The sequence below is a fragment of the Ursus maritimus genome, unplaced genomic scaffold (genome assembly GCF_017311325.1).
Source record: "Ursus maritimus isolate PB19 unplaced genomic scaffold, ASM1731132v1 scaffold_4, whole genome shotgun sequence".
NCBI lineage: Eukaryota > Metazoa > Chordata > Mammalia > Carnivora > Ursidae > Ursus > Ursus maritimus.
The window spans coordinates 70,107,293-70,127,127 of NW_024426552.1; the positions used below are offsets into that span (position 1 = coordinate 70,107,293).

Genomic DNA, 19,835 nt, shown 5'->3' on the forward strand with positions numbered 1-19,835 from the left:
ACAATTAACTGTTACATGAATGGTACAGAGGCAGCTTCAACTCTTAACAGTGGACTGGAATATTCATAAACAAATTTGCCCTGACCTCGTCTTCCAATAGCCAGACCATAAACACCGACATGTGGGAAACTATCTGCCTTGGTAGAGGAGAGAACGGGGCAGGTCAAGGCCTCCTTGCTGAATCAGAGCGCTGCAGGTGTGGACAACAGTCGAGATACCAAAAATCTGGACACCATCCTGCCAAGAAAAGGTTAAAATGTCATGTTTCCATGTTTCCATAGGAATTCTCAAGTTTTTCCTTCATACAGGCATGCAGGAAATTAAACCACAAGAAAGGCCAAGTTGAATTTCCTAATCCACCCCAAACAATGAAATTTGAAATGTGGGTTTATGGTTGGAAAGTGACTGGGTAAAAATAGTGCTGAATGACTCAACAAATCAGCCTCTTAGGCTCCCAGAGCTGCTACTGCTGGTGGGCTTGGGAGCAGGACCCCGGGGCGGGGCTGAGCACAGCCTGCCTGCCTTGGGGGGGGGGCGGGGCTGCCGGGAGAACTCAGTCCCACTCCTGACACCTCCTGCCCCGTACTCAATTCCAGAAGTGCCCAGTCCAGGCTCACCACTGCCCTTTGGTGCCATGACTCAGAGGGAGGCCCCTGGCCTGCTTTGAGGGTGGGCTTCAGTTGCGCTCTCTGTTTTGGGACAGCGGCAGCTTTACCTTCAGCCCCCATTTTCCGTGGTGAGGTTCTCTCAGTCATTTACCCGACAGGAAGGGCTCGCTCCCCCTCAGGCTAACCCCTTTGCTGCAGAGAGTTGACTGAACTTTCCAGGTTGTGATCTTAAGTCCTCGGTGGGCTGCTCTTTCTTTTTTGGATTCCTCCAGGCCTGGAGCTCTGAGAATGCAAATTGGCCTCTGAAAGAAAGACTCATCACAGTAGACCTGAGGGTTTTTCTAAGCTGCAGAGATACCCAAAGCTCATGCCATTGGCCTTGAATTTCCAAGATGTAGCTGGCAAGAGGAGATGTGGAAAATGTAGCACAAATACACTTACATAAATGACAGGAAAAAAATCAGATGAGAGTAACGCCCAGCTTGTCATTTGCTCTTCTCTTTTCTCTTTTCTCTTCTTTTCTTTTCTTTTCTTTTCTTTTCTTTTCTTTTCTTTTCTTTTCTTTTCTTTTCTTTTCTTTTCTTTTCTTATGCCTTTGGAAATCCAGAAAGCTACCTTGTGGTGAAGTAGGAAGAAGGCAGAAGTCTCTAGACGGACTTGATACTACATAGATTATAAAAATGGGTAACTCTAGCCACTTTGAGAAGGAGTCCTAAAAAAAATCTTGAGGTTATGGTTAGATGCCTCAAATCTGATACATGTTGCCAGAAAATAGATATATTATATCTATGAGGTAGTTAATCCCCTTAAAAATGTTTCTAATTTAAAAGCAATACAATGTCCACTTTGAGAAGATTTGAAGTATTTTTAAAAAATGCACATTTTCTTCCAGTCTCATATGTGTATATATGTATATACACATAAGTACATAAAACTTTGGATATGTTTGACATACTGATAATCATATATTATATATTATAACATTATGTGTTTTAAAATACTAATTTATTTCCGTGATTACAAAAGAATTCGTACGTATGGTAGAAATTTAGAGAAATGTAAATATCTGTAACGCCACTATGGGCCGAGGGTCTGTGCAGCTGGGCTCCAAAGATGACCTACCTCATCGGCCATGCCTCCCAGACCCACAGCTTCATGTCGTCCCCCTCCTGGAACTTGGGCTGGCCCTGTGACTCGTTTTTGATGGAGAAGATACTGTGGAAGTGACGCAGCAGGACTTCCAAGCCTCAGTCCCCGGGAGCAGCACATTCTCCTCCTGGGTCTCTCGGAGCACTTGGAATCCAGCTGCCATGCTGGGCAAAGCCAAACCCCCATGAAAGTGCTCCGGTGGACAGCACAGTGGAACACTCTTTGCCGACAACCAGCGGCAACTGCTGGCAGCATGAGTAATAGGGCCGTCCAGCCTGGCCCAGCCTTTTGGCCGACGGCAGCCTCCGCCGCTGTTTTTACTGTCCCCACAAGAGAGACCCCCCGTGAAAACCGCCCAGTAGGCGTCGTTGAGCCACGGAACCACGAGGGATAAGCATAGACTGAAGACGCTAACTTTTGGGGTGGTTTGTTATCAGCAACAGATACAGTGGCATGGGTGTGGGCGACTTCGAAGTAAACCTGTTTAAAGGGACTCAGACTCTAGAAGCACTTAACCTGACATGTGNATTCCTGCTCTGTCACTCACTAGCTGTAGGACTTCGGGTGAGTTCTTTGGTTACTATAAACCTTCGTTCTCTACATTTGTTAAATGGAAACTGGGAGATTTAAAAGTATTCTTGTGTGTGGCACGTAGTAGGTACTAAACCAATGTGAGTTTCGTATGTAATATTTATCACCATGAACAATGGTCATGAGGAATGTTGGAAACAGCAGTGGCAGTGGGGGCAGCAGAGAATGTATCATGAAAGTGCTACTATATTTGCAATTTTTGAGGCTAAGAACAATGTCCTTCATTTCTGAACCTCTTCCACACTGTCCTAGCACTTGGCACACAGTGGGGACTTTATGGCTTGCTTGGCTTGGCACAGCGGAGGTCAACGGAGCGAGTCCTGTCTTCTGTACCTGATCTATTTATCTTGTGCTCTTCTGAGAACAAGCTGCTAGGTTATGAGTGAGGGAAAAGGGCCACCTCTGTTCAGAATCATGGGTGGCAGATCCGAGAAGGGTCTGGGAGGTCATCTGTCCTAAGCCTCCCGTCTCTATAGTCTGGGAGAACCGATGCCCAGATGGGAGGTGGCTTGCTCAAGGCTGGGTGTAAGGCAGAGTCAGACCCGTGAGCCAGGCCTCTACCCCACGCCCTGTCTACTCACACTTGCCTAAATTTCCTAAAGTCACATTTCATTAAAGAAGGTAGAGCCTGTGCCTCATTTGTTTTACAAAACAGAGGAAAGCCGGGGTGGGGTGGTGTTGCCTTCTGAAACTCTCTGTGATACTTGCTTCTCTCTTCAATTATTTTTGTGAGAATGCTCAAGGGCCCTCTAGCCTGGTGCTGCTGGAGGTTTTTAAAGAGGGTCATTGTCCCCCAGCCCCCTTACCCCCCAGGTGCTTGGAAGATGGACCTAAAGTCCCAACGACCCCAACCCTGATGCTTCCAGTCAGGGAAGAATTTGCTTGGCACGACCTGCCATAAATGGGGATGCCAGCAAGTTCTTCTTTACAGTAGGATGCCAGTTAATAAACCCAGAGGGAAAGAAGGCATTCGGTGGTAACCATTATAGTAATCCTTTATTCAGATGAGAAGAGTCAATGGATGCTGAGCCAGAGCAGGCACAAATTTGTTCAGGAAGAGGATATTTTCATAGTCCCGAAATGTTTCCCCCATAATGCTATTGTTGTAGAGAACAAATGGTAACTTCACAATGATCAAAATTAACATCATTGATAATGGGCCAGATTGACCTGCTGTGCCTCTGATGTGATCGAGCAAGAACACAGCCTTGCTTCTGTGCTGTTCTTGACAAAGATGCATAATTTGAATCTGATCGCGAGGAAACATTAGACAAATGCGCATCGAGGGGGCTTTACAAAATAATTGGCCTGTACTCCTCAGATTGTCCTAGGCCATGGCAGATGAGGAAAGGCTGCGGAACTCCTTCAGGTGGAAGAGACCGGACCACTGTATGTCATCCACAGATTTTGTTTTTGGACAATTGGCAAATTTCGAATGGGGCTATAGATTAAATGGCAGTGATGTATTAGTGTTAATCTCCTGGGCCTGGTGGTTGTACTGTCATGAGAGTGGCCTTCATTCCTAGGAAATACATACTGAAATATTTTAGAGCCTAAATTCTCTCTCTCTCTCTCTTTTTTTTTTTTTGCTATCATCGGCAATTATGTCAGTTTGGCATTCTATTTTATGTCTTTAATTAAAAATTAAAACAAATAACTTAACCTTTACTTAATTAAAAAATAGAAACTAGTTGATTAAATGAAATTAAAATTTAATTGAAACAGGCAAATGAATTAATTAGTGCTTAGGTACAGTTTGGTAGACAATCTTTTCTACTGTAGAATCTGGAACGCGAACAAGTTAGAAAGAGGGTTTCTTGAGTGCCCTCTCCATGGGCAGGCAGATTTGTCTTTTAAATGGAAGTTAGAATGGAGCCTTGTGACCTCTCCCTGTTCTTGGGTAATTCTTAGTAGCCAGCAGACTCAGGCTCCTGTGGGGTTCCCCTTAACCTTGGTAAACAGGGATGAAAGCATTGAAATGCAGACTGTCTTGGTGGGAGAACCCATAAAATGAAGACAATAAACCCTACATTTAAGGATTAAATGAGGTGAAATACATAAAAATACCTAGCTCAGAATCTGGCCGTTGGAACCTCATTTTATAGGTGATGATAGATAGTTCACTTTCTTTCTTTCTTTTTTTTAATGTAGCATAAGAATCAGTAAAATAACATGACATTTTGGCAAGAGGCCTGGCTCAGGAGACAGGAAGCCTGAAGAGCTATTTGACCATTGGCCAAGTCCGTCTGCAAACCGTCACGGGGCCACAGGTGCTGCTCCTGAAAAGATTAAAACCATATTTTTTTCTCCTGATGCAGAAGGTAAGGGAATGGGTAGGTCTTCACATATAAATCTCAGAAAGGTATTCTGGGTTCCTACTATGAGAAACTGGTTTTTCTCTGTGAAAGTTGTCGTGCTGTGGATTTCTGGGCACAAGGAATGATGGAGGGCCACTCTCCCTTCGGCTGCCCCACAGTCCTGGGAGAACTCGCTTATGTTGCCGAGGGCAGCCTTTTTCTCCTGGGGGGGGGGGGAAGTTGGCAGTTTTCCGCCTGATTGCACTTACCCTCCTTGTGCAAACTTCTCAGTAGTGCATGCCACTGTCATGGTCGCAGGTCCTTCTGCTGTGCACAGCTGGAGAGGGGGCAGAAGGCGAGCTGGGCCTCTGAGGGTGGGCTGCAGGACCCCACTGAGGGAAGGATGAGTCTGCTGGGTGAAAAGGACTCGGGAAGTTCAGCCGCAGGAAAGAGGAAAGGATTCCCCGTTCATACCAGGAAGAATGGCCAAAATACAATTTTTCTTAGTGACGTGGAAGAGAGGGCCAAGGTGCCAGCCAAACTGTCTGTGCTTGCATCGGTGTTGTCATCAGGGACCCTTGGTCAGTGTCCTGGCCTAGCACACCACCAGGCAGTGTGCATGGAGTGTGCATTCAGCGCCAGGATGGAACAGCATGCTGGCCACACGAGAGGCCTGTCGCCAGAAACAGCGTTAAGCGGTGGCAGCCGTCCTTGCACAGGCGCCCCCGAGGAGGCATGGTGCTCACAGAACTCCCATGGCATTACAGAGACCGTTTGGGGATTATGATCCTGCTCGGAGGGTCTGCCCAGCTCTCTGGACTCTGGCATGGTTCACCTTACTAGTGACCATGTCTGGATTCCAAGAGACACGTCGGGACACCAGGTGGAGAGCCATGCTGGAAGGGAAGTGTGAGGCCGGCGAGGGAGGACAGGAGTCCTTCAGGGTGGCAGCCCAGGACCAGCGGGCACAGCCTCAGTGGTAGGCCAGCGAGGAGCAGGTGAGGGCTGAGCAGAGGTCTGGAAGGTGAGTGGACAGGAGTGCCAGCAGGAGCATGCCAGCGGCTCTGCTGCGGTGAGAGGACTTTGTGAACAAGAAAGGAGTATGTGGACATGGGTCAGACGACTTGCTCCTGGTTCCTATTTTGCCATTATTGACTGTGTGACCTTAGCAAAACTTAATCCTCTGGGCCTCTATTTCTTCATCTGTCGAGTGGGTGGAATTACTACGTGCCAGCTGTGGAAGGACTGCTAGCTAGTTGCCGCTGTCTGTCTGTTCTCCTTTTTCATTTATGAGCGAATCCCATTTATTTGGGAGCAGCATTATGCCCAGTAAATGCATTAATTTCACAGCTTCCCTTGCAGCTAGGTGTGGCCATGTGACTAAAATAGGGCCTTCCAGGAGGGTTGTTGAGAGGGTCTGCCTTATTGCAGGGGACAAGGGGAGGAGACCTTTCCCTTTCTTCCTTCTTGTTGTCGGGATGCAGCCAGGTTGATGGGAGCCCCAGTAGCTGTCTTGCACCATTCAGTGACCTTGAGAATGGAAACCAGACGTAGGATAACAGAATGGAAAGATAGAAGGGGCTGGGACCTTTGATAGCTTTACAAAGCAGCCCTATAATCCCTGGATGACTTCGCTTTGGCCTTATGTGTTATTCAGACCATGGTTACTTGACATCTTATGTTATAGCACCTGGACCCTGGAGGGTTGTTGAAAGGTTTAAATGAGCTGAAGCATAGCCAAGAGTTTTGTGAGTTGGGAATGCACTTTGAACATTGCTAGGTGCTGTAAAAATATAAGCAATCAGTCCTGTTGTTGCCATTGTCATTTGCGGAAGCCTAAGGGGCAGGGCTGCGGTGGACAGGCCCTGACAAGCTGGCTGGGCCAGAGGCACGAGTGTGTGGCAGAGCAGAGCATGGGGATGGGGAGCTGCTTGGTTAGTTTTCCTGATTTTACAGTGAATCCACAAGGGTGACCTGGGTTCAAATGCTGGGAAAGAGGGAGAGCGTGTTTGGGGGAGGTAGAAGAGAGGGCAGGGGAGATTAGAAACAGGAGCCTGCACAATTCCAATAAAGAACCTCAGAGTGAGCAATTTGGAAAGTTGATCTGTGACCGTCCGGGCAGACCCATGGTAACCGCATCACTATTTTCAGAAAACACCTGTTAATTCTACGCAGAGAAGATAGTTTGCTACAGCTGCCATCCCCAGGGGTCTGTGAGAAAAGCCCGCTGGTGAAGAGCAGAGACCAGGCGTCAGTCTCAGGGTCGGTGAACAAAGTGAGAATGCGGCCGTGCCCCAAATAGGAAGCAGGGCAGATAAAGAATAAAATCTCTAGCAGACCCCAGGGAGCTATAAGCTGTGGAGAGGTCAGCAGGGGCCATGGACATCTACGCCGTAGAAATGAAAGAAAGGGGGCTATTCTGCTTTCCAGATCTAAAACCCAGTTTCCTCTGCAGATTGAAATTCACAAAGAAGTGCCTGAGCTGTAATTTCATCCTGGCAATAGAAGCGAGAGGAAAATGGAGACCAGGTGTTGTATGTGTTGTCGTATATTATATACGTCCCTGAAGTTCTTCAGCCAAGTTGGAAATAAATTCTGTCCTATCCTAAAGGATATGATTTATGTACCTAGTCACCGAAGGCACGAGGGGGGAGGGAGGAGGTGCATGTTACACTGGTGCTGAAGCAAAAACTGTCTTCTCATAATAATTTGTTTTGTTTTTGTCCACAAAACAGGAGCTGATGGTTATAAAGAATGTGAGAGCCGGCCCATAGCTCACAGTCAGTTTTCCCTGCTTAATTTTGAGGGGGGGCGAGGAGGGCTGGAAGAAAGAATTTGTTGTATAGCTAATACATAAAACTGACTGTGGTCATTAATTTCAACCCCTTGGCCCCCAAACCTTTTACCAGAGCTGCTAACAGGTTGTATAAATCACTCTTAGGAACTCCATTTCCTCCCTTCCCTGGCTCAGAGGCAGGGGCCGGCTGCTGACGTGAAAACAGAGCAGCCCAGGGAGAGGCAGACCCGAGCCTGCTGTGTCCGTGGCCATCCAGGGGCCAGCGGGTAGGGTAGCGTGGGGGTGAAGAGCAAGCGTGGGCTTTAGAGCCCAGCAGATTCCATGTGAGTCTCAGCCCCAGCTCCACCCCTTGCCAGCTGTGTGATCCTGGTTACCGTACTTCATCTCATTCGTCAAGCAGAAGCAATCATGCCAATCTCGGCGTGTTTGGATGCTTACATGAATATAATAATACATTTTATACAGGTTGGCTATTGTCATTGAAAACTTCCTTTCAACTTTTGTGGCACAAAACCCCTTTTTTCCTGACATTTCTCCACTGGTCTCCACTCGATGAAAGGGAACCCCAGGAGTTTTCCAGCCTACTGTTGGTAGGGGTCTTGAGGGAGGTGGTTATGGGAAGTGGAAGCCCCTTCTCTGCCCACGGAAGTCCCAGTCAGCACGCCAGGGTGGCCTGGAGCTGTCTGATGTTTTCACCCTTGATGTGGCAGCCTTTCTTGTGTTTAAAGATAGGGGGGTTTTAAAAGGGACTCGGGGATGTCTGAAGGCTTTTCTCGGAAACCCCTGTGTGATGGATCCAACACGCTATCAAGTGAGGAAGTCTGTGATCTCAACTCTGACGCTTCTTCGCTAGGTTGCCTTAGACAAGTTGCCCGAACTCTCTGAGCCTCAGGTTTCTCATCCAAACACAGGAGGTACTAAGGCCCACCCAGCAGAGGTGTGCGCAAGTTCATGAGGCGGGTCAGCACGTGGAAGACCCTGTCCTGGGCGTGGCACACACACCCCCTCTCTCTGCTCCTAGGGAGGCCCATTGGCTGACCAGGCTGGAGGAGCCCCAGAAGTCTGTACCCAAGGCCTTGGGCCCTTGGTGTGCTCCACCGTGCCGCTTGGTGGCAGCTTCCCCCATAGTTAGCGAACTGTCCTGCTGCCGGGCCTTACATGGTGGAGGGAGTGGAGAAGGGGGCTTTGAAGGCACAGGGAAAAGTCCAGCTGGGAAATAACCCAAGATCTCTGTAGGAACTGAGAACCACCACAGCCCATTCCAAGTGCAGATGCCCTTGGGGACACAGCTGGGGTCTGTGCGTTGTGCTGGTGGGTCTACCTGACAGCCCGAGACCCTGTGGCAGGAAAAGCCAGTCTGCTGTGGCTGCATGGCGCATCAGGACTGGGCCTGTCCCTTGGGCCTCAAAACAGCTTCTCCTGGGCCCTGGGCCTCTTACAGTTAGAGGAGGTCTCTAAGGCAACCGTTCAGGTGCCCTTCAGCTCCTGCAAGCCAGAAGTCCTGCCCAACAGCAACGAAGAGGCCCCAGAGGCTAATAAAGCAGGTGACACGTTGCTGCCGTATTTCCAGGCGGACGGTGAGAAATCGGGCTTGCTTTCCGAGCAGCCATGTCCAGATTCTCAGCCTCTGACACCTCACGGAGCCCGGGTTGTCACAGTGTCCCCTTCTCCCTTCTCCCTGTCCTGGTTCATGGAAAGCTAGCTCTGGTGTTCTGAGCTGAAAGCTTTCTGATGTGTTATAAATATTTATCTCTGGGAAGCTCTGACGCTCTTTCAAGACAGAAAGGGAAAGAAGGTGCTTGCATGGTTGATCTGCCCCTCAGAGAAGGCCTGTTTGTTGTCCAGGGTGGGAGGCCCAGGGCTTACCCAAGCATGTCTGTCTTGTCATAATTTCCTGGTCTCTTTTGTTGTGTGGTGTTTATGCGTGTAAAGATGCATCTACCAGGAAATGTTTCTGGGGATAGGAGAAGGCGGGGAGAGGAGAGGAAGCTTCTTTCCCCCTTTTGTTTGTTTTTGGCTATCATTAATTACTCACTCTGGGTTGTAATTCCATCCATGGTCAGATGACATGCCTTGGGACTGGTTTAATTGGAGGCTGAAGACGAGCTGTCTCAAGCCTTTCCACAGGGGAATGTTGACTTGGGAAGCTCCCAGCTGGTTCTGAGGCCACGCGTGTTGCCTTCTCTAATGACTGGTGCTGAGGAGCGGCCCCATGGCCCCGCCAGGTTGGTGCTCAGGGCCTCAGGCAGCAGCATCCAGGCTGGGCCTCCCGAACCCTGAGAACACGCACCTGGACAGTCAGGAACTTCCTCGGTGCTGTCCAGGGCCAGGGTGGTCATAGGTGATAACGGGGTCTCTAGGTCCTGAAAGCTGCATCTTTAGCCAGAACTTTTAGTCTTGTCTTTCCTTTTCCAACTTGTTAGAAACAAGTGGCGCCGTTTTGTAAGCCTGAAACTGGAGTGTGAGAGGGTGAGGTGAGCAGATGTGGCCTCTTGTGAAGATGGTGCCACACTTTTTACTTTACCCGCTGGAGTTGAAGTTCAAGAGGAAATATGTCTCAGACTTAGATTCTTAGCGTCTTTTCCCACTTTGGTTGTCCTACATCAGTGGCTCCCGTCTTATGGTCAGACATTTATCAGTCCTGTGGTTGGGGGTTTCAGCCAGGACCCCGGAACCACCGTTCTTCCATTTCCGGAAATGGCCCGGCTCAGCCTGCCCGATCTCTTGCCCAACTACCGTCCCGCATGGAAAGCAGTGTTTAAAGCTCTGAGTGCTGACCCGTGAAGTGACACTGCTGGGAGCTCCTCTGCATTCTGTCATCTCCCGAGGGGCCTGGCCAGCCAGTGTCAGCACTGGCGCTCATCCGAGGACAATGCCCCGCACAAAGGTGTTCCTCAAATACCTGGATGCCCACACAGGACTCTTCCTAACACATGGGCCAGCTTCCTTCTACCTGAGAAAATGACACACTTCACTTCTTGTTTTTGTGATTAAACACATACATGGCAAGATTTGTAAGTTTGAGGGGCTGATTGGAAGAACCCTCATCCAGCTAACTGGACGTCACAGCACCATGTTTCCAGGAATGTACAGGTCCAGCCAGAACAGAAGATGGCTTGGGGGGGGCGCTGAAGGGGGGACAGTATTTTACCACTGGTTGTCGTTCTCACACCAGGCACTGAGCTTGTGTCTCCGAGGGTGGTTCCTGGGTGTGAAGTCTGGCTCCTGCCCCCCTTTGAATGTTGTACAGCTCAAGGTGTGTTCTTAGAGAAATGTAAAGATTTGTTGGTTTTGTTTGTTTTCTAACATCCCTGCCTGCTGTTAATGAGAGACTATGGAGAGCACTTTCCCCAAAACTGGCACACAGTATGTGGATCACGGAGATGTCTTCTTTCTTAGCTGCTACTGTTCGTCTTCAGGTTCACGTTTTCACGGTGTGATATGCAGGTCCTCCATGAGCTCCTTGTACTGGGTGCCTGGCAAGTCTTGTACACAGCCCTTTGGGCTGTATTATTTTGGCCACAATATTTCCTGCTCTTGAGGAGTTTATGGCCCATGTTGGGAGTGGGTAGTGGCAGGGGGGTGCCGACCGACATGAGAGCATTAGCTAGACAATCAGAAGACCTGAGTTCTGGGATCAGCTTTGCCACTTAGCTCAACAGTGTGACCCCTGACAAGGCCCACTTCTTCTTTGGTCCTCAGTTTCCCCATCTGTATAATGGGTAGATTGGCTCTTCCTTCAGATCTGTTATCCTAGATTCATTCTGTCCTCTGTTTTTTTAATCATTTTCTCATGGGATTCTGGCATGGTAGGCATTCAACCAGCCTGGGTGCTGGCTATTGTTTTGAGTTTTATAAATGTCTGACCTTTTTATGAGACATTCTTCCCCATGCTTTATAGATCTCATCTCTTTGCTTTGAAGTCAATTCTGTCACTCACTTATTCCTTAAATCTCAGTGGTCCTAAGTGCTGTCATTACAGCTGTCCTCCAACCAGCATCCTCTCTGGACCATCATTGTGGCTGTCCCTGCCATGTACCAGTCTTATCTCATCCTCAGAAGAGCCTATCAGGATAATGCCCCCCCGCCAATGTAGTTCCTGCAGAGAGAGGACTACAGCAAGGACCAGAGGCCAGATGAATAGGGCCCTTTAAGAGAATCTCACCCTAATCACTTCCAGCCTTCCTGGTAGGCGTCTTCCTCTTTCCAGCAGCCACATTTACAACTTGGCATCTTACTTCATAATTACATAAGAGAACCATCTGGACAGATGCCCGCACGATACCGCAGGTTGCACGGAGGGCTGTCGGCTCCCAGAATAGAAGGGAGTATCCTCCGGCCTCAGCCTGAAAGGTGGTAACTGGGCCAGTCCTTTCACATTGGTGTGAAGCAGTCAATGCCTTCCTAGCCAGTTCACCTCATTTAGTGAGGTCCCTCTTGAAAGAAGTATCAGCACCTTTTAGCAAAATAAGGTACTTTACAAACGAGGAGTTATAAAGCTATGAAGGCATCTCAAATTCCTGTGTCTCAGGGCTGCACATGACCTTTTCCAGGTTCACTCCCAGCCAGTCCCTACAGGGCAGGGAAGGTGCTCAGATTTATTGATGGGCTGTTTAAGACGAGGCCAGGGTTCTGCCCAAATGAAGGAGCTGGATCTCTTCAGGAGACCTCTGATGTCCCCAAACTCTGCCCTCCCAGCCCATTCCCGCCCTCAAGGAGCACTCTCTCTGGCCAAGGTGGCAAGGCTGGCACACCGGTGTCAGTGCACATGACCTTGACCAGGGCCCATCCGGGCGGGCAGGTAAGGAGGCATTTGGGCTGCTCCTCGTAGAGTAGTTTGGAGTTACGTGACCTTGAAAGACCAGGGAGTACACATAGCACATGGTAGGCTTTCGAGGAAGACGACCGGCTGCCTGACTGGCCTCTCCGCTGCTGGGAGTTTCTTTAGCTCTAGCGAAACTGTTTGCATGTAGAGGACTTCCCTTAAATTCCACATCTGGCTGGCTTGTTGCTCTGCTTTTAGGCTGTCAAGGCCCTTGACACTTCTGTGTGCCCCTGTGTGGGTGGCACGGGTGCCGACCTGCCTTCTGGGAGCTTCTCTCTGATCAGAGGGGCATCAGGCTCTGATGGAAAGGGAGTGCTGGGCTTTCACATGCACCAGACCAAGGTTCAGATCCCAGCTCTAGCACTTACTTGTTGTAGGAACTTGGGCTATGGTTTTGAACTTTTCTAAGCCTGTTTGTTCATTGGAACATAGGAATAACTCAGCCTCTTGGGTGGTTAGGACAAATAAGCCCGTGCCTGTGCAATGTTGGGCACTTAAAAACCACTCACAGAAACGGTGCTTCCCTGTGGCTGTCATTCGTGTCATTGAAAGTACCCCCCCCCCGGGGCCATGAGGATGACATTTCCCCTTCCTCCATGGCCCAGTCAATACTACAGAAGTACCACCATACATCCTTGAGGCCTCCCCATCTTTTGGCCAAACGCCTTTGTCCCTCTCCACCCCTTCGTCGACAGAAGCTATGATGATGTGCTTTCTCTCCTTGGGATGACAATGGTGCCCTCCTGTCCCTGTCTCATTAGTGCTCCTGTCTGTTGTGTGTAGGAGCCGTCTGAGACCCTGGACGTGGGAGCTTGGGAGACAGGAGGTGGCCAGAAAGAAAAGAAAAATGGCTGGAGGGGATGTGTGTGCTGTGGGTCCTCCCCACCGTGGCTTCTTGATGGCTACAACTCTCATTCTGAGACATTTTCTCCTGGGACACGGTGTTCTTCTCTAAGGTCACCATTGGGTTCCTTCTCTCTGTTCCCCAGGGCCGCCTCTGGGAGCAGCAGGTGCCCTGAGGCTCTGTCCTGTGGCCTGTCCCTATTCTCCACTCCTGGTGGAGGGCAGCTTTCTGGGAGACAGCGAAGTCACCACAAGGGCTTGCTGACCCCCAGACCCCCGAGTCATCACCTTTCCTGGTCTCTCGGTTGGGGTGGTTGTTATTGCTGTTTTTAGTGCAGGAGGGCGAGCAGCAGTTTTATTACCCATTGGCGTGTGGTGGTGGGCAGCGTGAAGCCAGGCAGGCAGCAGTGTCCACAGGGCTGGGTGAGCCCATTTCCCTGCAATGCCTTCCCGTAGGGCCAGAGAAGCCTGGCTCTGGTGCCCCTTCACTTTCCTCTGGCCTGGGCTGCTGGGTTGTCACCTAGTGTCATTTATTTTTTTCAAAACATTCACGTCAGACGTCAACTCATGTTCTTTTTCTGTGCCACAAAGGAAAAGAGAACAAGAACAAATGAATCAGTTTTTCTGGAATCATAAGCTGTGATTTCTTCATAAACGAATTTAGAGAATGCCTATTGAATTCCACAAACATTCCTGAGTGTTTCCTGACCGCCAAGGCCTTCAGTATGAGTGGGTGGAGGCCAAGATGCCAGAGATAGGGTCCCTGTCTTCAGAGGGCTTCCCCGGACAGCCTGTCCTAGACAGCCGTCGTGCCCCGGGGAGCACCTAATGTTGGGTGTCTGTGAGTATCGCTTTGCCTCAGCTGTCCACCCCTGCCCAGATGTCAAGGTCCAGCCCTTGTCTCCCTCCTCCATGAAGTCTCCCTTGACTGCCTCAGGCATCTGTGAATTCCCTACTCTCCAAACCCTGGCTTCCTGCAGTGCTCTGCAGCCTGAATACAAGAGGTTTCCCATCTGTCATCTCATCTTCCTGGCATCACTCATGGGGTCCATTGTATCACCCCCACTTTAACAAATGGGATGGCTAAGATTTAGAGAAGTAATTTTCCCAGGGTCACAGAGCTAGGCAGCAGCAAACCTGGACCTTGCGCTTGTGTGTCCCGAGTCCCACCTCAGGCCTCCTCCTCAGTTCGGAGCACTTTCTCTCCCGCATCATTGACCCCTAGCACCCCCTCCTTGGAGCCCCTGCAGCCCCTCGCATTTCATGCCTACACTAGTTCCTTCCTTCTTGTTTCAGTCACCTGTGTGTCACTCCTGGTGGGGGGCAGGGCAGGGGCCCCGGGCAGCTGGGTCTGGTCCCCTGCTGCCACTGTGACACAGGAGCTGAGCCAGGCTTGGGGTGGGGTGGGGGGCGCGGGTAAGGAGCCGGTGCCTCCCACCTCCCTCCTCCCTCCTCCTTCCTCACTCTGAATTATCTGGAGGCAACGGAAGCAAACAGCACTTATGTGCCAGGTAATTGTGAGACTCAGTTTGTCTAATTATAGCTCACTTTGTCTCTCAGACCGTGGAATAAAAACATAACAGTGTCCGAGGTCTTTCAGCTGCTCTGTCGGCATCCGGCACACATCGAGGTTTGAGAATGTACTAATGAGGGCGGGTGTCCAGCCCTCTCTCCTGTGGGTCACTTACCACCTGTGTCCCACAGAGAAACACCTATATGCTTTGAGTTTTCAGTAGGGTGTCCCCATAACATATCATCCAAACTGGTTCCTTTTGAGAGTGCAGGGGTGTGCTGTTGAAAATTCCTCCAGGACAGGGAGCCTGAAGTAGAGCGTATGGTCACCTCGTTCGAAACAACGTGCATGTCTGCGAGTGGAAGGAAAGGCGGGGCGGTTGTTTATGGAGATTTTGGTGCAGAGCGGGTTGCTGGCGGATGAAGGGCCTTTGTTTCCGGTGGTAACTTTGCCCCATGCAGTGACTGCAAGAATGATCTGGTACCTGTCTCTGCACCCTCCACTCATTCTCTGTCCGTGTCTGAGCCTCCCAGGATGTGTGTCTGTGTCTTATTGTTTTCTTTCTCTTTCCTCCAGAGATCCTGCGGATAATTCAGCTGGACCTAGACCTGAAGTACAAGACCAACATCCGGGAATTGTTTGAGGAGTTTGACAATTTCCTGCCAGGTGCCATCATTGGCATAGCGAGGGAAATGCAGCCAGTGTACAGGTACGTGGCCGTGGAGGGGAATGTGGCGTCCAGGACTCTCTCCCCCCCTCATCTCCTTACCCCATCCTGCTTCCCGTGGCAGATCGAGATTTCTTGCTCGATAGTCTTACATCTCTTAATCTGCATTTAAATCTCTTCGAGATACATTTGTACTTACTGCATCTAGGTAATGGTGTGGGCAGGGGCGTCTGCCCCAAAGCTGGAGCTGCTGCCTCATTCTTTTTGGGGAGTTTGTAACATTTTTCTCATAGAAAGCTGAGCTGTTTTGGTTGTTGGTTCTGGTTAAGCTCAGAATTTTAAAATCTTGGGCTTTGCCTTACAGAGGAGGTTATCAGGATATAGCTTTAATTGCCGAGTCCGATGATGAACGTCTAAGCGGAATGGGGTTATCAGTGTCTTGTAAGGAGGGAAAGGCAGCGAGCTTTGGAGCACCAGCTGGGGTTACCTCGTTGCCGTGAAGAACGCATTCTGCGTGATGCTGTGTGCTTCATTGTCAAGCATGCGTTGTAGAGAAACCGCAGCATCTGAGAACCAGGAGACACGTTCGAGAATGTTCACTGAGGCATTGTATGCAGTAGCCAGAAACCGAGACGGCCTTAAATGTCCGTCGATAGCGGAGTGGGTAAATGAAGTCTGGTCATCCAACTGAGTATTATACAAAACCCAAACGAGCAAGTGGACGCCACGTGGACGGCTGGGCAGAGGCAACTGTGGTCTGTAGGGATGCACACCACGCGGCAAAAATCATGAGGAAAACCAAAGCAGCGCTATCCCCCAACCCAGCCCGGGGTTCCCTCTGGAAGGGTGGGGGCATGGTGGGGAGGAGGGCCTGGGTGCAGAGTGCCCCTAGAGTACCTCCGTGTGGTTAGCCCTCTCCCTAGGGGGCCGTGCACGTGCTTGCGGGCACTCTCGTGTGTGTACTGTATGTCCTTCAGTGGAAACAAAGGAGAGGAAAAGCAGAGCCACCTACAAGTTTTTGTTAAAAACTAGAGCCATGGTTCTGGGCCCAGAGAGTTCCATATCGCTGACTGATCCTCCTCCAGGGAGCTCCAGAGCTCACCCAGAACCTAGCTGCCTAGAGCTGGGATTTCACCATCCCTCGGGCTGGCCCGCTCTTTGTTGTCGGAGCAGACCCTCCTGCCGGCTCCCTGTGGACATTCTTGGAGCCAGGCCATCTTTGGAGAGCTGTGGGGCACAGGCCCTTAGTGACCCAAGAGACTGCATTTCCCCCTGAAAGAACGGGGAAGAGTGACAGCTTGCTTGCTTGTGACTATTTGCAAGACGCAGATCACATAACAGGAAATTCCTGCGAGGCCTCTGAATGGGCTGATAACTCCTGGGCCTTGTGGGCTGTCACCCTGACGTCATCCTCTCCCAGACTGCCCCCCAGTCACACAGCAGAGCCTCACACTCTGTGGGGAACAGGAGGGGAGGGTTTGGGTCAACACTTGCCACTTCAACTCAGAGCGGCCTCCATGCTTCATTCCCTCACCTTTATACAAGGTGGCTCTTATGTCAGGGGTTGCTGATTTAACACCTGGAAGCAATGGAAGGAGTCCTACGTGTTAATCCCTATGATTGGGGCCTCCCTCCATCTGTGAACAGGAGCCTGTGTGCTGCAAGACCTCCCTCCCCCTCTTCCGGCACTGTGGTCCCCCTCTCCTGACCCCCACCATCTCCTCATTGTCTTCCCTATGTCCTGAGATTGCTGCAGGGCTCCTCACTTCTCCCTAAGGGCCGAGGTCCCCAGGATACTCGCACCAGGATCGTGATTAAATGCAGTCAGAGCAGTGGTGCCTTCAAGCCCTGGTTTGGAATCTCCTCATGTAATAGAAATGGAAATGTGATCTCATTTAATAGTATTGTCCAGAATTTATGTTTTTGTAGATCTAGGATTTTATTAACAGTGAAACTTAAATCAGTTTAATTCCCTGGACTTCTCAAAAGAAATCTCTGAAAGATTTTAGATCCAAAATGAAATTGAATTTTTCTCACCTTCAGAGTCTTTAATTATCATTATGTGCAATGAGAAAAATGAGGCCTGTGAGGCTGCCGGCACAGTCCCAACCTGGCCTGTTTGTAGGGCTTGCACACGCATGAACTGTAGAAACAAACACTCTGTTATGTGCTCCCCCGTTCCCCTTCCATTCCCCCCTCCCAGCTGAAATGTTTATAAAGCCTCTAATAATTAAGTCTGCAAACGACGGCCCTGCGCAAATGTGCGCCCTACTGGCTCTGGGTAATTTTCTCTGAGTATTTGCAGTCTCGTGCTGGGGCTGGGGATGGTTTGGTGCTGGCTGGGTCAGAGGGGGAATGGAGTGTGGGGTTTTTTGCCGTCTTCCACTGGAAAACTGGAGCCAAAAGAAAAAGTGTTGGTTGTCTGAGTCTTTGGAGCCTATGCCTGAGTGTGTGCGTTTGTGGGGAGGGGGTAGGAGAAGAAGAGGGGGAGTAGAAGGGTGGCGAGTAAACAGCGTCCACACAAGGACAGCCAGAGCTGGGCCCCTCTCATGAGCAGGCAGCCCCAGCCCCACCTCTTTAAACCTGGCCATCACCCCTGGTGGGGCATCCCCAGGCCGGCGTCTGCCCACTCCTCTGCCACTTCCTGCGCCCTCCTCGAGGAACAAGGAACCAGTGGGAGTTCCCACAACCATGTGGTCTCCCTCAGTGGTGGAGTGTGAGGTGGGCAAGGCTTTTAACATAAGCAAAATCTGATAGCATCTATGAAAAGGGAAATTTAGAAACAAAACAACAGCACAAAAGCAAAGCTTGACTGATTAACTGAGTGCATTTTGGTCTGGAAATTCACTAAACAGAAATAAATTTGGATCTCCTCAACTGTGTTATTTTTATAGTCCCCTGCCTGACAGTTACTGTACTTTAAAAGGGCACATATTAAGTCATTTTTATGGTTGTGTCCCCTCTGTTGTGTGCCATGAAGCACGTTACGAGCTTGGAGGAGGGCGGGGGAAAAGTATTTCTCACTATTCATTTGACAAATAGCTTTTTTGGTTTGTTTGTTTGTTTGTTTTTTACAGTTCTCCCCCCCGTATCTCCACCCCCCACCCCAAATGTACACTAAACCCACTGTGCTTTCTGGGAAATGATGGATTGTGGGATGCTAGGATAGTGCTAGAGATGCCTTTCTCTCTAGGGTCCCTGTTAGGATTCTGTTGAGTCAAATGTCCCGTGACCTTTCTCATCTGAAAATTGGGGAGCCATGGTCACATGGGGGAGAATGGTCCTGTCTTAACCCTTTCTCTGCCTCTTTGTCAGGGAACTAGACTGCTGGACAGGTAGGTTCTCATAGGTGATGTGTTTAGTTGGGGCACATGACCAAAAGGAGAGAAGGACCTAGTGCTTTCTCTGTAAACAGAATGGTCTCTGTAAATAGACAACTGTATTGCACACATACGTGTTAGTCCAGGATACCATTTTGAATTTGCTTCCTTATGAATGTATTGGAAAAGCAAAGAAAACTGTGGCGCCCTCTTTCTGTACAGCCTAGAACTTTATAAATGTGTATCAGCAGGCCGCGCAGCTTGATGCGGACGAGACTGCGCTCGGGGTGTACTCAGAAGCTATGGATCATAGTCCTGCCTTTCATGAATTACCCATGTGATGCTTTGCAAGTCACTTGATTCTCCGACCCTTTGTTTTGTTTTGTTTTGCTTCTTAATCTATAAGTGGGGATAAAAATACCTGAAGCACAGAATTACTGGAAAACTCAAATGAACAACGTGCACGAAAGCGTCTGGTGTGAAAGAAATGCTCAGGAAAGGCACTTGGTCACTTTCTCCCTTAATTCTCGCAACTCTTTCTGGTATTTTCTTTTCAAGATGATGTGTTCTCCTGGATACCTTTCCTCTGCCCCACCCCAACCATACAGGGTTACCAGTTAAAATACACAACACTCACTTAAGTTGGATTTCGGAAAAACAACAAGTAATTGTTTTGTGTATGTATGCCCCCATGCAATATTTGGGACATACATACACAAAACAATTATTTGCTGTTCATATGAAATTTAAATTAACTGGGTGCCATGTTTTTTGTTTGTTTTGCTAAATCTGGTAGCTCTACCCCACCCAAGAATTAAAACCTCTTTTTAACAGAAGGGAGTGATCTGGCTTTTCTACAAAGGCCTCAGGTGGGCAGGAACAAAGCCTTATGGAAGTGGGAGCTTGTGAGGAAAACAGGGTGAGCAGGTGAGGGGATGGTCGGAGGCAGGTCTCGAAGTTTCTGTGAAACACCAGGCCTGAGGGTCACTACTCTGTAGGAGTTAGAGGCCTGCTTGTGATTTGGGTCCTTTGGGGAGATCACTGGAGCTAGGAGGCCTGGTTTAGCTTAGCTTTGGACCACAGGGTTCCTGCTGAACCTGGAGTGAGTGGGTATGAGAGAGAGACAGAATGTGTGCGTGAGAGAGGATAAGTATGATAGAGAATGTGTGTATATGTGAGGGAGAGACAGAGACAAAGAATATGTGTGTGTGTGAGAGTGTGTGTG

At 49.6% G+C, this 19,835-nt stretch overlaps 1 protein-coding gene and 1 long non-coding RNA gene across 4 annotated transcripts in view; one reads left to right on the top strand and one right to left on the bottom strand.

Annotated features, from left to right (window-relative positions):
* The window catches only part of XXYLT1 (xyloside xylosyltransferase 1), a 214,194-nt gene that overhangs the window by 75,300 nt on the left and 119,059 nt on the right, over positions 1-19,835 (top strand). For both annotated transcript variants that reach the window (XM_040621411.1, XM_008708341.2), the window contains exon 3: positions 15,200-15,332. In XM_040621411.1, the coding sequence (XP_040477345.1) occupies positions 15,200-15,332 (133 nt within the window). The remainder of the gene's footprint in view (positions 1-15,199; positions 15,333-19,835) is intronic.
* LOC121100418 overlaps positions 4,502-19,835 on the bottom strand; it is a 36,081-nt gene continuing 20,747 nt past the window's right edge. The window contains exons 2-3 of one of the 2 annotated variants that reach the window (XR_005832205.1): positions 4,915-5,054; positions 4,502-4,627 (exon numbers count right to left, since the gene is read on the bottom strand). This is a non-coding gene — a long non-coding RNA (uncharacterized LOC121100418). Of the gene's footprint in view, positions 4,628-4,914; positions 5,058-19,835 lie in introns of both variants that reach the window. The other variant, XR_005832204.1, reaches the window with a different exon arrangement.